Here is a 15,138-nt window from a genome sequence, read left to right on the forward strand (position 1 = left end):
ACAGCTGAAGAGGAATCTCAGTTCCTGGGGGGGCCCTCCATCTTGTGAAAGAACACTGTGTCGAAGTCTAGTTTTAAGTGAGGTCATTTGTTGTAAAGGTATTTATTATTTATACTTATTATACTTATTTTTCGACCCCTGAGTGTAAAGTTATTAAAGTCAGAGAAAAACTCGGGTAAGGTAGTAATATTACATCCTAGGAGCAAGGCTGGTTTACCGAGTGGGGAAAATGGGCAACTGTCCAGGGGCCAGAAACCTCTCCACTGTTTTTTTGGCCGTTTGACTAGTTACAAATGTGGTTTTATTGCACCACTAAAGTGTAGTATCAGCTAAGATGGGTCATGCTTAATTAGCTAGCCCCATTATCTGTCCCTGTCAAACTCTAGTCTCAAGAGCTTTATTGTTACCTCTGCCAAGGAGATGATGTTCTCACCCGTGTCCATTTGTTTGTTTATTCATCAGCGAGATTATGCAAGAAGTACTGAACTGATTTGCACTTGGTGGAGGGATGGACCTTGGGCCAAAAAATAACCCATTCAATTTTGGTGCGGATCCGATTAAAGGGGTGGATCCAGGAATCTTTTTTTATCCAGTGTTCCCTCGTAAGCTCTGAATCCGATTGTCAACTCAGGTGTTTGGTCAGTGGGGGCCCAAAGTAAATTTTTGTCCAGGGGCCACTTAACAGGTTAATATACCAATGGTAATAAACTGATTTAATTAAAAGGGGTTACTTGGATTTTTTTTGCACTCAGTTGGAGACAGAAAACACAATACCAAACTGATAGGAGTCCTAGCAGCCCGTTTACGCAGAACTTTGTAACATTAGTTACATAAAACTTCTCTTTTTTTTTCCAAACATCATCCCACTAGAGGCTAGTTAACATTAACAGTACCATCTTCTAATAAGGCATCGTTATAGAGGGTTTATAAATTGTAACTAATGGCTTTAATAATGGTACATTAATCATTTACTAAGGCTCAATAGAGCTCTTATACCAATAAGAACACGTTTGGGTTGCCAGGTTGTCTGTGGCTGGCACTGAGCCTCATCCAACCTGACACTGTAGCTTTTTAGTTCAACGAGTAAAACACTCAAAACACTGTATGACCTCTAATCTGCTGAAAAAGTGCTGCAGAGATTCAAAGTCAAACTATAGTTTGTCAAATTTAAGAACTATAGAGTGATTCACTTCAATTTGGTTTACTTTATTTCTCCAGGATAATCCACTCAACAGTACTGCTTTCCAGGGAGTCTTGGGTACACATTAAAAACAAAGACAGGCAATCAAAAGACAATTGAAACTCATTATTAATAAGTTACTAATATTAATAATTACACATAACTTACTATACCATATGGTTTATAAGAAAGCATTCCTTTATCAACATTATAACTGCAGGCTTTATGACACTCATTATCCTCTAATACTGACTTGACTATTAATGAGAGAGATTTTTTCAACTTGATAACACGACCAAAAGTGGTCTTAATTACTGGCTTATGACTGATCCATAAATCGATAGTAAATATTTTATCCATGAATAACGTCCTTATTACAGCGTTTTTACAAAATGTCGCAGACATGACTAACATATATAACTGTCTGCGCTATGCCTGTAATGAGCTCCACATGTAAAGACAGTGACCAGAGTTTGAAGGTGAAGGTGGACATGTGGAATTACAGGCTAACTCGTTCTCTTCTCCCTTGTTCTATTCGTACAGCTACACGCTGAAGAGGACGGGGGAATTTGCTGTGTTCAGAGAGCAACAACCGGAGACACAGGACCTGATGGATTGTGTTGGCACATTCAGCGGGAATGAGCTACAGCAGTGCGTGCTGAGACTGCAGGAGCACTCCATTCCCCTCAACAGGGTATCGCGGAGGAGGAGGTGGCTGTGTGTGGTGTGCCAGGGTCGGGACATTTATTTATAACAACAACCGTAGACTGGTATTGCCACTTGCAGTTCCACAACTGCACCCACGTGTTCAGTGATTACCATTATCAGGGCATTCACAGTTGACATTCACATATGGAGATCATTTTATGATCTGTTCAGTCAGTTGTAACTTGAGTGAGTAGGTCATAAAGATTACAGATTATTACTCTGGCATGCCTTGTGGGTTCCACGCTCTTGTTCCGTTAAATATCAGACTAACATGAGATTTTACTGGCACATAATGAAAATGCACTTCCAGGAAGATTTAGCAACAGACAAGTGTTTGGTTTTATTGCTAAGAGTATAATAAACTGTTGATTTAACAAGTGAAATATTGAACACTTTCTCGTTTCTTGTGCTCTTCCGACTGAAGCTCAGTACTAATTTTTTATGTTCCTCTACTGGAAAAGCGTCAAGAACTCTAAAGTGCTGCTAGGTGAAGATGCTGTTCTCTCCTTTCCAGTGAACCTCTAAAAGTCTGAATCACAACTCTTCAGTGTAATCCATAAATACGCAAAAGCAAACAAAGCAAAGGTGAAAGACCATCTTGAATTTGAGAGAAATTTCAAACAATCCTAAATGAATTACCTGCTACGCATGTTGGCCTCTGGTTGTTTTGCAACATGTAGTTCGGTTCCACTTCAAGCGAGTTCTGTGGAAAATAAATTATGGATTAGACTTTGCCCTAAAGTAACCTAGAGCAGGAGAATCCCCGAAGAGGCCTTCTACAACCTTTAAAGGATGTAACAATTAACGAGTTTCTGCTGTGTTTAGATACTTCCTCTTCTGCTTGGCTGTAAAGCATAAAGACCTAGTGGCGAGATTTTCTCAGCTGCTCTTTCAAAAATCCAGATTAAACCAAATGTGTTATGTTATATGATCATAAACTCCGGGAAAGCTGCTAAATGACTGTGTTCTCAACTAAAAATCGTTTGTTTTAACCTAAGCATTATGTTTGAACTGCTGTTTTGAGTATAAAAATGTGTCTGCTGAAGAAAATGCGTGGACCCAAAACACTTTGTTTTGGGGATTTGTCACTTTCTGTAGCTTTTAAGTGAAACGGCAGGTTTTTATTTTCATTAACAAAGACCTGGTTTCTATTGACTGAAAGTTTGCACAGCCTAATAACTAGCACAAGGCATCTGTCCCTTTCATGTTCTGGTTCCAAAACAATGAATCATCCCTGCATGTTTAATACACGGACTGTCCAAGCCTGGGTTAGCTCAAATACACGGAGACAGACAAGGCATTTCTCTGCGCACCTTTGACCTCTTAGCTCCATGAACAGCACTCGCCCGCTTTTGTGCACACATGCTCAACTCACAGCAGTATCTGTATATTGTCAGGACTGCCTCTGGCTCTGTGGGATGGGGGCAGCGCAGATGCCGTGACAGGAAGTTACTAACGTGGTCCAGATGTGAGGACAAGAGACCACCTCCGACACAGCTGGAACACGTGGACGACTGCAGACATGCACAGGATACGGGATGGCTGTGTTGAAGAGAGCGCTGTCGGGAGACATTTGTTCACGTCAGTTTTTGTAGGAGCGCAAGTCAAATGCAAGACTGAGGTTCAGGTCTGTCCCGAGCCTGTCCTCGCCCCCTGCAGAGGGGCACTGCTAAAACTTTTGTTCAAGAGTCGGTTTTAAAGTGACGTACAGCATATTCAGCCGTTCCTATGGGATATTCTACATATGACACGTATCAATCAGTTCCTCCAGTGATCATCAAGGGTAACTATTCAACATTGAGGTGCCCTCTAGTGTTTAAAACGATGCAGTGCAAGACAAGAAAAAGTGACAAAGGCCACTATTTTGACAACATTGCTTTTTTATTAATAACCAGGCATGAATTTTACTATGAAATCCTAAGTCAAAATTGGAAATAACTGACAAGTACAAAAGTATCTCTACACATGCAACAACTTTCAGATCAAAACATGAAATTTTTGAGTTATAAATGAAGTTCTGTTTTCCAAAACTTTCTCAAACAACAATAGAGAAAAAGAACAACTTAGAAAAGAGAACACCGCCCAGAACTTATTTAACATAACTACATAAAGGCACCAATCAATTGCTTACCCAAGAGATATCAAAACGAAATTGTTTAAGAGGCTCTATGTATCCATAGGGGCAGATGTAGGGGACTATTTCTTTGGCTGTTTGGTATTACATTACTGGCATTTCCACTGTCTGGAATGCAGACCCTCCAGGGAGCTGCGTCCACCTTGGAGCAAAGCGAGGGACTTTTATGTTTCCCCTGTCCACAGTTTCTAAAGTCCATTAAAAGGTCATCACTAATCCCCATCTTCCTCGTCATCAATTAGGACCATCTTCCGTCTACGCTTCACAGTAGCAGAGACATTCTCCCTGTCTGAATCTGCATCACCGTCCATATCCATCGCAGTGGTGGAGTCGTGCTCTGTAAAGAGAGAGCTGTGTGAGCCAAAATGCTGCAATTAGGTTATGACTAAATACCACTGCTGTCAGAGGCTCATTACTGGTGCCATACTGCTGTGGCACAGATGTTAAGCTTAGCATGATATAAGGAATAACAACCTTAACCTGTTTCACTTTAAATCTTTAGTTTTACAGGTTTTAACATATTAAAACAATGGTGTCAAGATTAATTTCCAACGATGTGAGTAAAATACCATTCTCGTCATCGTCATCCAACACTCTGCTTCTGCTTCTTTTAGCTGAGGTCTTGGGACCTTGGGACCTGATGTGTACAGAAATAGACTGAGGATTAGGAAGATTCAGAATCTAAAATACACGTTTCTCAGCTGTGGTTTGGCTTAACTGATTAACAAAGACAGAGGGCGATACCTCACCTCTCAGCTGTACTTTCTGTTTCCTCAATGAGGGTGAAATCTGACACAGGAGCTGAAGAAAAAAGAAAAAAAAAAAACCCATCTTAATCCTTGACCAATCCTTAATTAGCATCAGATTTAATAAAATGCTGCATGTTAAACACCTAAAAAGTGAACATATCCCACTGGTTTTTGCCAGCCTTGCAGTGGTCTCCCATCTTCTAAGGCAGCTGAACTATTTTTTAAAGTGGCGCACCAGAGGCATCTTATTACTACGTGTGATTTTACACTTTCCATTTTTAATCTTGTGGCTATGTGTTGCTGCTTTTTTTATGCTCAGCATTTTGAAATGCAAAACCACGGGTGAAAATTACATTTCCAGTTCCAAGCTAAAACGACAGAACTATGTAATAGCAATGGATTTCTGTTATATTCTCTGGAAATTCTGTATATTCTCAGAAAATCAAAGCATAAACACTGACTTCTTCCACTTAAAAATACTCACTTTCTATTCCATATTCTCGGCTACTTGACTAGCCAGAGCAGGCTATAAAAGAGGCAAGTTTTATGTGCACCATGTAACTTAACGCTTTCTTAGGCGAGAAAGCTGTAATTAACTGGTGTCACCTGAGACGACAAGGCAGACGATTATGAAATACCCACACATACCTGTGTGCTCTGTGTTGTGGTGTTTCCTCTTACGTGCGAGCAGCAGAGCTCTCAGAGCCTGAGCTCTCTGTTCACCTGAGACCTCCTCCTCCTCCTCCTCCTCCTCCTGGGGTTCTCCAGTTGGACTCCTGGGCCCGTCTTGCTCCTCGCCACCTTTAGGTTCATCCTCTCTCGGAGTAAGAGCTGCAGCTGCACTCCGGAGCTGGGATGCACTGATCTTTGCTGGGATTCTCCAGAAAGATTCCTGATTAACAAACAGTCCAAAATAACTAATATGTTAATTAACATGTAAAATGTTAACTACATTGTATTATATTTTCACCATCAGGATTATTTAGTTATTTTGCAATCAATCAAACACATAGAAACAACAAAACTGGTGTAAACTAAAGCCAAAAATGCAGATCTAGGGGACGTGATTAGAATGAGGTAAAATGATTCGGTCGTGAAACATTATCAGGGGGGGGGGTTTGAACACACCTGTTCATTTGCAGGTGCACGCATCCCCAGTTTGCGTAACAGCCTCTGGAAGCTCTTGTTGTCCATGGCTTCTTCATTTGCCTCTGTCAGAGGGACCAGAGGCACAGGCTGGGACAAACCTGGGGAATCGACCACAATAATTTCATTTACTCACAAATAACTTCCTCAAACACTAAAACAACTTTCAATTAAGTAAAGAAATAAAACAGAAGCTTTTGCTGTAACAATTGCACTAACCATCATCTTCACGGTCATTTGCTGTTCTGTTAAGACAATTCTGTAGCCACAATAGGGGTCCAGACATGCCTGTTAAAAAAAACAAAACAACAACATCATGAAACTAGTATTTCATTCCTACTGTCTAAGAGTGTTCTGAAGAATAATAAATTGTCTTTCAAAGACTTTTTTTTATCTAATAAAAACAAGCTCTAGTATTACCTTAAGATATAAAAGTTATATTAAATATTTTATATTTTAGCATCTGCCAATTTCCATTTAAATGAAAGTGGAGTGCAGGAGAAAGCACAGAGTACAAATTGTAAAAACTGTTCAAGCAGTTTGATCTTTGTCTCACCTTTCAGTAGTAGCGCATTGACCATGGTGCCTACATCAGCTCTCCTCTCCACTGTGGAGTGCATGCTTTGGCTCCTTCTTATGCCATTTTGTGATTCTTCCCTCTCCTGCTCCTCATCTTCCTCCTCCTCACTGTCTTCAGACTCATCCTCTCCATCCTCTTCATCATCTCTGTCCACAGAATCATCTGGGGAACCTTGCGTTAGTCCTGCTAGGAACTCTTCTTCAGTCTGTGGCAGAAAATATATTACCCTTACTGTAGAAACACCATTTCTTTAAATATACTTTATTATGGGTAGTTTATGTTCTGATCATCTTCGAAAACTTAATCTATTCTATAGTCTAATTGTAAAATAACTTTACCATTCCTTTTCCAGAGCTCTTCCCTTGAGCATTACGACTTCTCTTCTTATAAAGTTCTCTTCTCTCCGACACCATGCCCATACTGAGTAGCTTGTCCACCACACGTGCACGGGACCGCTTGGCTGTGAGCTTCTTCAGGATATTACCCAGCACATCTGTGAGAGTACAATTACTTTTCATCACTAAAGAGAGTCACCACACAAACCATGATGTACTCCTGAGACTACTGTTGTGCAGGGACTGGAACTGAGGACGGAGGTACAGTGAAAGGCCACTTCATTTTCTCATGCACTACACAATGAGTCCAGTACCGTCAGAATCCTTGTACTCCTCAAAGAGCATCTGCAGTTCCTGCTCTTGCTCTTCAGTCCAAAGTACAATCCGGGTACCTTTCCTTTGTAAACAAACAAACAAACAAATAAATAAAAACACCTTAGGATTTGCAGTATAGACTGTAAACCAAGCCACTCTGCAATATATTCCTCCCTACATTTTACTCATTCTTTCTACAGTACATACGTCTGTTTCTTCAGTTCCTTAGCGTTGTCCACCAGACCCATACGCACCAGCTGTGTCACTACCTGGCGCCGAGTGCGGGTGCTGTTGCTGAGTAATGGCAGCAAAGTCTCCACTATATCTGGCACTAAGCACAAGAACCAACAGTCAGTGACAGAATTTTATACTTCAGTATATAGTGTGCAAGTACATCATATAACTTAAAACAAAACAGACAGAAAACGTGCAAAGAACAAAAAGAAAGTAAACCTTCGGAATGGCGGTGCTCCTCATAGAGCTTGCGCAACTCCTCTTCCTCCTCTTCAGTCCATGTTGGTTTCTTTCCCTCTCTGAAATATTTAAGACAACGAGAGACAATTTTGAACAGCAGAACCCAAGCTTTGCTAGTTTGTAATAAATGTTTAATTCCATATATTTTAATAAATTAAATGAAAGTGCATCTTTTACCTATAACTTAGCAACAACGGTCAATTTAACACAACACACATTGGTGGAAACACCAACCCTAAAGAAATACAAAACAAAGAGAAACCAACCCTTCTTTGCTGTAGCCCTCTGTCACTTCACGTACAGCTCCCACATTTTTCCAGAACAGCAGTTCAACATAAACTTTGTTGTTTTGTGCTGCCAGTGAAAAGAAACGGTTCAGCACATACTTGGCAAAGGTCACTAGTTCCTGTGAGGGAGAGTATGAAAGGTTAGCTCTTGTGTCTAATCTTCGGTAGACTTTATATTACCAAAAGATTGCTTTTCAAAGCTAAACTTTTGTTTTCTCTTGTGATATTACTGTACCCTGTACGCAGCTGCTGCAGGGTCACACAGGATTTTGTTGAAAAGGTTGAAGACTGACAGCTGGAAAAGCAGGGCGTCCATTTTTAGGTCGACGGCCAGGCGGTGCAGCATCCGAGTGATGCAGTGGTTTGTGTGAGGTGTGTTTTTTGAGTATGATTTTAATAAGAGGAGGTAGGGGCGCACAATATTGGGGCTGGCAAACCTGTGAGGGGTGAAAGAAAGGTAACATGACCTATCCAGAAGGTCACAAAATGTTTGAAGATGCAGTGGAAGAGGCTACTGCCTTGAAAGTTATTTTCTGAGAGATCTGGCATACTGAAAGTTACTATAACTGTTTTCCTCACCTCTTGACGAAGTCTAGAAAGTTGAACTCTGTTTCAGAAACCTGGACAGACTCCAACTCTTCTTCTTCTAACTCTATTCCATCATCATCTTCCTCTGCCACAGACTCAGGAGGAGTGGACCCTGAAATTAGGCAAGGTAATGGTAAAGGTAAGGTTTGAATGCCACATAAATGCTGTGGTACAAAGCAGAGCTGCAACAATTGGTCAATTAATCAATTAATGGATCAAAAGAAAAATAAACAACAATTTTGACACGTGATGAATCATTTAAGTAATTTTCAAGCAGAAAACAAATGACAGATAAATTGATACTCAAAATAAATCAATAAAAACAGCCCTAGTGCAAAGGTTCACTCATTTTAAAAACTTACTTGGCAGGTTGGCATGCAGGATCTGCTTGAGGAGTTCCAGTTCCTCTTCAGGTTCCACATCAGCTGAACCAAACACATCTCCCTCTGGCCACACCTCCCTGAGTACGACAAGAAGAAAATCTTTTAAAAATTAAAGATGTAGAGATACGGGATTAGTATGAGGGGTTGATGGGATTACAGCTGAAATTAGATCATCAATTAGATAATCATCAAAAGCTTAATCTTCAAGAATTCTGATAGTTGATTAATTGTTGTGGTTGTTTAATAAAGCAAAACAGCAAATAATTCCTGGTTCCAGTTTCTCAAATGTAAAGGTTGCCTGCTTTTCAGAGTTTATAATATTTTAGACTGAATAAATGTTAGGGTTTGGACTGTTGGTCGGCCAAAACAAGTCATTTTGGCTCTCAGAACTTGTGATTGCTCATTTTTGCAGAGAATAAAATTAATCCAAAATTAGAAAGAAAGAAAGACTGATTGATAATGAAATTAATGGTGCGTTTAGTTGACCTGGCAGCACGCAGCAGTCCCAGTGCTTCTGGTCCCAGTCGAGTCAGCAGGGCATCCTGCACTCGCACCATAGCCTCAGTCCGCTGCTCCTCAAGAGGAGTTTCAGATGTGGCATCGAATGGCACGATGCTTTCGGTTAAAGATTCCGACAACTGCACACAGAAGACAGAAAAGTGGTATTCAGTGTTGGTAAATTTGACCCCTTTCACTCAATACATTGATGTCAGACTGATATTTTTTTTTGGAATACTTAAAGGGCGTGGTTATTATGTAACTTTAGAAAAACAATTTATGGTGAAATATTTTTTTGCAGAATCTGCCGTATGATAATATGTCTCTAATCCACTCCAAAATTATTATGGGATATATGAGGATACGTGCCCCACCTTGAGGTTGAGACACACACTGACCTGAAGCCCTGTACCCTTCAGCTCTTCCTCCACGATCTTCCAGGTCTCTGCCAGGGCTTCTGGGCTAGTTTCTGGAAATGATGGATTCTTTCCGCCTTGAGACTTTTTCCGCCTCACTCTTTTCCTCTGCAGAGTGAACAGAGCTAGATATTAATATTTTAAGCAGGTGGTAATGGCAAACATTTAAACATGCGCTACAAATTTAAACAGAAGAACTTACCTGAACCATCAAGTTATTGCGACCTTTGCAGAAGCGCTCTAACATGCGCAAGAAGAAATGAGTTGACTCAACCAAGTCTTTGAGGTAAGAGTGAGGCTGCCTGGTTTCATCAAACTTCCTCAGCAAGGTCAGGAAAATCTCCCTGTATTCCATCATGTAGAATATGTTACCTAGTAGATAACAATAAATAGATGACGCAAACCCGTTCTCATATTTCAGATGTAAAACAAGAATTACAATATTTATATCCTTATTTCTAAGCATTATGGAATGATGAGAAACTAAAAAAAAAAAAAGCTGTATTTCACATTTGAAAGCAAAATAAAGGGCCTTGAGCTAGAAGCATCTCACTTTTAATAACGTTAGAACTCTGACGGATGCTTTCATCCTGCGAGCGGTCCATCTCATTCACAGTGAGCAGCAGTTCTTGATATGCCTTTAGAGCCAAGTGCATCCTAGAGAAGAACAAGTGATATCAGTCTGGGGTCAACTCACCGATTCCACATTTTTATTCTATCCGGCTTCCGAATTCTATTCTCACCTTCGGGACCAGGATGTGGCCTCTTTGCGGTCAGTAAGCATCATCTCATAGTAGTTGGTGATGTTGCGCTCAATGAAATGAAAAGCACGGATGGACATGGTCTCAGAAACTAAGTCAGCACGGAAACCGTTGCCACGATTGAAAGCCATGAAAAAGCTGAGCGCCCAGAGGTAATAGGTTTCGTCATGTTGCTGAGTATGCTCTCGAATGAGACTTTCCTGTAGAGGACACATATAAAATCTTAGTCTTATAAGTATAGTACTTTGTGTTATCTAAAAAGAACCTTAAAATTTGACAGAACTCCTCCGCAACTTTGCGTCAATTTTATACTTTTCCACAAAAGCACATCAAAAACAATTTCAAAAACAAATTTAGAAATACATGAAGATCTTGTGCTAACTCCAGCAAGGCATTTGTGTGTGAGTAGCATGTCACTGTATGTTGTCAAATAAACAAAATTACTGTTTGCCATTTGCTACTAAAAGTATATCCAATACAGTACGTCATTCACAATACAGTGGCTTACCTTGACCAGGTACATGAGGCGATTGTAGCAGTTCTCCAAGAAGTCCACACAAAACTCTCGCAGGAAGAGTCGGACATTTAAGGCTGAACGGCGTTTGTCCTTCGATTCCTTGGCCCATCGATTCCTCTTGGGAACACGCCTCACTGCTTTGCCTGTGTCATGGGTATAATTTTTGAACTAAAAAAAACAAAAGAAATAGACACTTGCATTAAAATCATTTTTGTTGAGACCAATAATCCAAATATTAGGATGTCGTTATGTTACAGATGACTGGAGTTGCACTACTCACATTATGTAGATTTCTGTGATAGATCACATCTTTGTCACCGATTGACTTGAGACCGTGAACTACATAGGACCCTCCAAAGCGAGAGTGTCTGAAAGAAAAACATGAACACACAAACTGTGGAACAGAATAGAATATACACATATATTTTTTCAGTCTACTGGTATTTCTCACACGCAAATACTTCTAACAAGCCTAATAAAGATTGAGGAGTATTTCACCTCCCTTTCTATAGAATCAGGATACAAACAAAAGATGTCTGTAAATAACATGTAGGAGTTCTATGATGTATTTCATGCCAAGAGGAGAGGGAGGGAAAAAAAAAAAACAACAACAAAAAACAAAAAACAACAACAACAACAAAAAAACATTGTTCCTGGAGTGAAGAATGAAGACTTAAGGTTCAGCTGTAATGCATATTCCTTTGATTGCAAGTAAATGCAGCAGGTTACTCATGTTACTGATCAAGGGTGTCACTCAGGTATGAGTGCAGTAAGAGCTTCCCTTCCCATTTAGCAAATGCAGCTGGATGCGTTGTGTAGGCTTAACCCTTGCTCTTAGTTAGCAGTATAACTGAGTATTTAAAGTTGTCATGAACAACAATCTTTTACCTCAACTGTGCCATTTGTAACTTTGACATTATAGAACATCAGCTTGCTTGTCACCTGGTTCCTCTTTGTAATGTGCGAGAACGTTTCTCAGCCTGCTCCTTCTGCCTCAGTGCCTCCAGCTCCTGAGAGTCTCTCTGCTTCTCCACTGCTGAACGAGCATGACCAGCGCTCACAAAAGCTTCTGGCGTCTGTCGGAAAAAAGAAAGAGCTCAAACGCAGAAAACAGCTGGCAATCTCTATGTGCGCCTCCAAAACACTATTCGGTCTAACCTGGTCTCTGAACATGAGGGAGATTATTTCCAACACATGCATACTCCACTGCTGCTCACACTGGGCAGATGCCAGGAACTTGACCAGGTCATCAAAACCGCTCATGTGAATGGCCCACAGCAGCCTATCATGGATACTGGCATCATCATCCACTTTCTACAGTCCGAAGGACAGACAGAGATTGGGGAAAGAGGAATTAGAGTTGGCTGAGATGAAAGATAAAACGAAAAGGGTTGTCTTTATGACAATAAAGATAATGTTGGCATTCGTGTTAAAGCCAGACCTTCTCTTCACAGGGGTCTGCAGGTACATGAAGCACATTCCGGACCAGCAGCAGGATCCTCTCTATCAGCAGGTTATCCTCCTCCTGTCTCTGCTCCCAGTCCTGAAAGATGTGAAGGTGAGTAGGGAGAGACAGGAGGAAAGACGTGAATAAACAGATCTGTTTTACTAGATAATCTAGTAATGAGGTAGGCTGGAGGCAAAGATGTTTACCAGTACAACACTCACCAGTTGCAGAAGGTTGTATAATGTCTCACTTAAAATGCCAAACACCCTTTCACTGGCAAATGCCTGAAAATAAAAGGAGAGGACACAATAAATACTTATTTTCATGCTACATACTTACAAAACACCTTTCACTGTACCAATATAATTATATATTAAAACATGCAAAATAAATGTGGTATGACAATAATAGGAGGAAATACCTCTTTATAGGCTTGTAAATGGGAAGTCACTTGCAAAAAGTGATGTCTGAACACCGGGTCGTCAGGGACTTTACCAAAGCAAAGCATGGCAGGCTGAGTGAGGTTGACCATAAGCCTGAGAAAAACCAGAGAAGAGTCACATGAGCAACATTGTTTTCTTATTTAACAACTTCTACAGCTTCCACACAAAACCCAAAAAGAAAAATTGCAAATTTCTATGTAAATTTAATGATAACATGTTTAATGAAACAATACTTTGTACCGGTGTAACAACAATGTATTGCAACACTGGCACTGGTGTATCAATACCGCACTGAATAAGACTGTATTATGAGGGTTTTTACCTGATGCAGGCATCAAATAAGGCTTTATCTTGTCCATGTTGAATGATAATAGGTAGAAGGTCATTCTGTACAATCTGGCCTGCACCCAGCTGCTGGCGGACATCACGGGTGTCATCTTCATGACGTAAATACCTGATCAAGTCCTTCACACTCTCTGCATTGCAGACACAGTAAACAGTTACAGGATGACTGTTCTTAATGCAATATTAAGAACATATAATATTAATATAATAAAATAATATTATCTTTAATTATAACTTATTCATTATAATTAAATATTTTTACCACTCCATAACAACTCACCCAAACAATCTATTTCCTTGTGATAGGTGTCACCCTCCAGATAGCCAAGAGCACTGCAAGTTGCCAGAAGTTCACAGTTCATCCTGAATAAATCCATACACCTTCGGCCGGTATAAAGGTGAAAGTTCAGTCTAATCAGCCACACAGCAGGATAGAGAAAGAGAGAAATGGTGAGAAGGACAAATACACAAATCCATGTTACTATTCCACGTCAAAGAAGAAGCGGCAACCCCATCTCAAGATCAAGAGAGCATCACAAAAAGCTGTCTTTACTATGAACTTCAGATTTTGTGTGTGTTATTCTTTAGGACAAGGACAATCCACGGAATATTTTCTAATTGGAGCGAACCTACATTATCAACAAGACATGTAACCATAGGGGCAGTTAAAACATCTTAACATGGCTCACCATTACTGACACCAAGCAGAGGCGATCTCAAACCTTTCCTTGTGTATCCTCTGTTCTGGTCAGGTTAGGTTTTCTGATTAACTGATTGACTTTTTTTAGTTTGAGTAGTTTAAGTGAGGTCTACGTATAGTAATTTACAGCTTATTTAAATTTGTTTAGGCATTTCAGTAACTAAGTACATTTACTCAAGTACTGTGCTTAAGTACAATTTTTAGCTACTTGTACTTTAAGTACTTTGGGTACTGCCATTTTCTGCAACTTTGTACTTCTTCTCCACCACAATTCAGAGGCAAATGCTACTCCTATTCTAACTTTGAAGATTTAGATTAATAACACTAAATATAATCAAAAAATAATGATGCATTATTATAGTCTAAGATAAGAGTTTACTAATTCCAGGGGAATATAAAGTAGTTAAGATTAGCTCCTCCTTTACGGGCTGTAAAATTTAAGAGATTTACACGTTAATGCATCAATCGTTATAGTCCAACAAAATAATATACACTATTTATATTAGTTTATATAAGCTACAGTATCTGCTCCACTCGTTGCTAATGTTTTGTAGCCGTCAGTTAACGTTAGCTTCAGTTTACAGCAGCCTGACCGCGCTATGACTTGGTTTGGAGAAGGAAAAAGCAACACAGACTAAGTTACCAGATCGCTTGAATGTTGTCACTCGGAGAGGTGCCGCGTTCAGCAGCCGGCGGTGTATAAAGTTCAGTCCTTTTCCACCAGAGTAACGATGGTTTCTGTCTGCTGTCTCCCAAAACCCGGACGAGTCGGACAAGTCTCGCGCCAAGACAGCGGATGTAGAATGTCGTCTAATGTCGCGCACTGACTTTGAGGCCCTCGGTTTGGCGTTTCAGGCAGCACCCTCGCGGGCGGTGTAACCCGCCAATACGAGACACTTCATCGATGACACGATCGTGTTTCGTGTAGGTCTTGATGAGGACGGTTGAGGTCGAGCCTCCACCCATTGCTGACATCTGTGACTGCCAGACATTGCGAAGTCAATGGAAATTACCTGCAGACTGCGCTAAGGTGTTGCCTGAGAGGTTTTACTCAGGGGAAAATAGAGGAAGACGGGAAGAAGGACGAGTTCTTCAACTGTAAATGTTTAATATAGTTTCTTTGAAACCCACC

General features: G+C 40.4%; 1 protein-coding gene across 1 annotated transcript; it reads right to left on the reverse strand.

Moving 5' to 3' along the window:
• Window positions 1-3,762: 3,762 nt before the first annotated feature.
• On the reverse strand, window positions 3,763-14,789 carry timeless (timeless circadian clock). The gene is made up of 30 exons (XM_040158443.1): window positions 14,650-14,789; window positions 13,587-13,717; window positions 13,284-13,437; window positions 12,940-13,054; window positions 12,740-12,802; window positions 12,513-12,614; window positions 12,230-12,385; window positions 12,014-12,147; window positions 11,352-11,439; window positions 11,063-11,239; window positions 10,537-10,754; window positions 10,347-10,450; window positions 9,996-10,165; window positions 9,776-9,901; window positions 9,366-9,517; window positions 8,859-8,956; window positions 8,488-8,608; window positions 8,144-8,345; window positions 7,888-8,027; window positions 7,601-7,680; window positions 7,355-7,478; window positions 7,147-7,229; window positions 6,836-6,990; window positions 6,474-6,702; window positions 6,137-6,205; window positions 5,900-6,018; window positions 5,420-5,663; window positions 4,772-4,823; window positions 4,592-4,659; window positions 3,763-4,359 (listed from the first exon to the last, which is right to left on the reverse strand). Exons 2-30 carry the CDS (start codon window positions 13,681-13,683, stop codon window positions 4,235-4,237), a joined length of 3,765 nt encoding a protein of 1,254 aa, XP_040014377.1. The 5' UTR covers window positions 13,684-13,717; window positions 14,650-14,789; the 3' UTR covers window positions 3,763-4,234.
• Between the last annotated feature and the right edge of the window lie 349 nt (window positions 14,790-15,138).

This window comes from Xiphias gladius, chromosome 21 (genome assembly GCF_016859285.1).
Source record: "Xiphias gladius isolate SHS-SW01 ecotype Sanya breed wild chromosome 21, ASM1685928v1, whole genome shotgun sequence".
Lineage (NCBI taxonomy): Eukaryota > Metazoa > Chordata > Actinopteri > Istiophoriformes > Xiphiidae > Xiphias > Xiphias gladius.

Coding starts and splice junctions, on each gene's coding strand:
- timeless (XM_040158443.1), bottom strand. CDS start 13,683: ATGGATTTATTCAGGATGAACTGTGAACTTCTGGCAACTTGCAGTGCT. Junction 13,055..13,283: donor TTATTTGATGCCTGCATCAG/GTAAAAACCCTC, acceptor GGTTTTTCTCAG/GCTTATGGTCAACCTCACTC. Junction 5,664..5,899: donor GTGCACCTGCAAATGAACAG/GTGTGTTCAAAC, acceptor TTTGTTAATCAG/GAATCTTTCTGGAGAATCCC.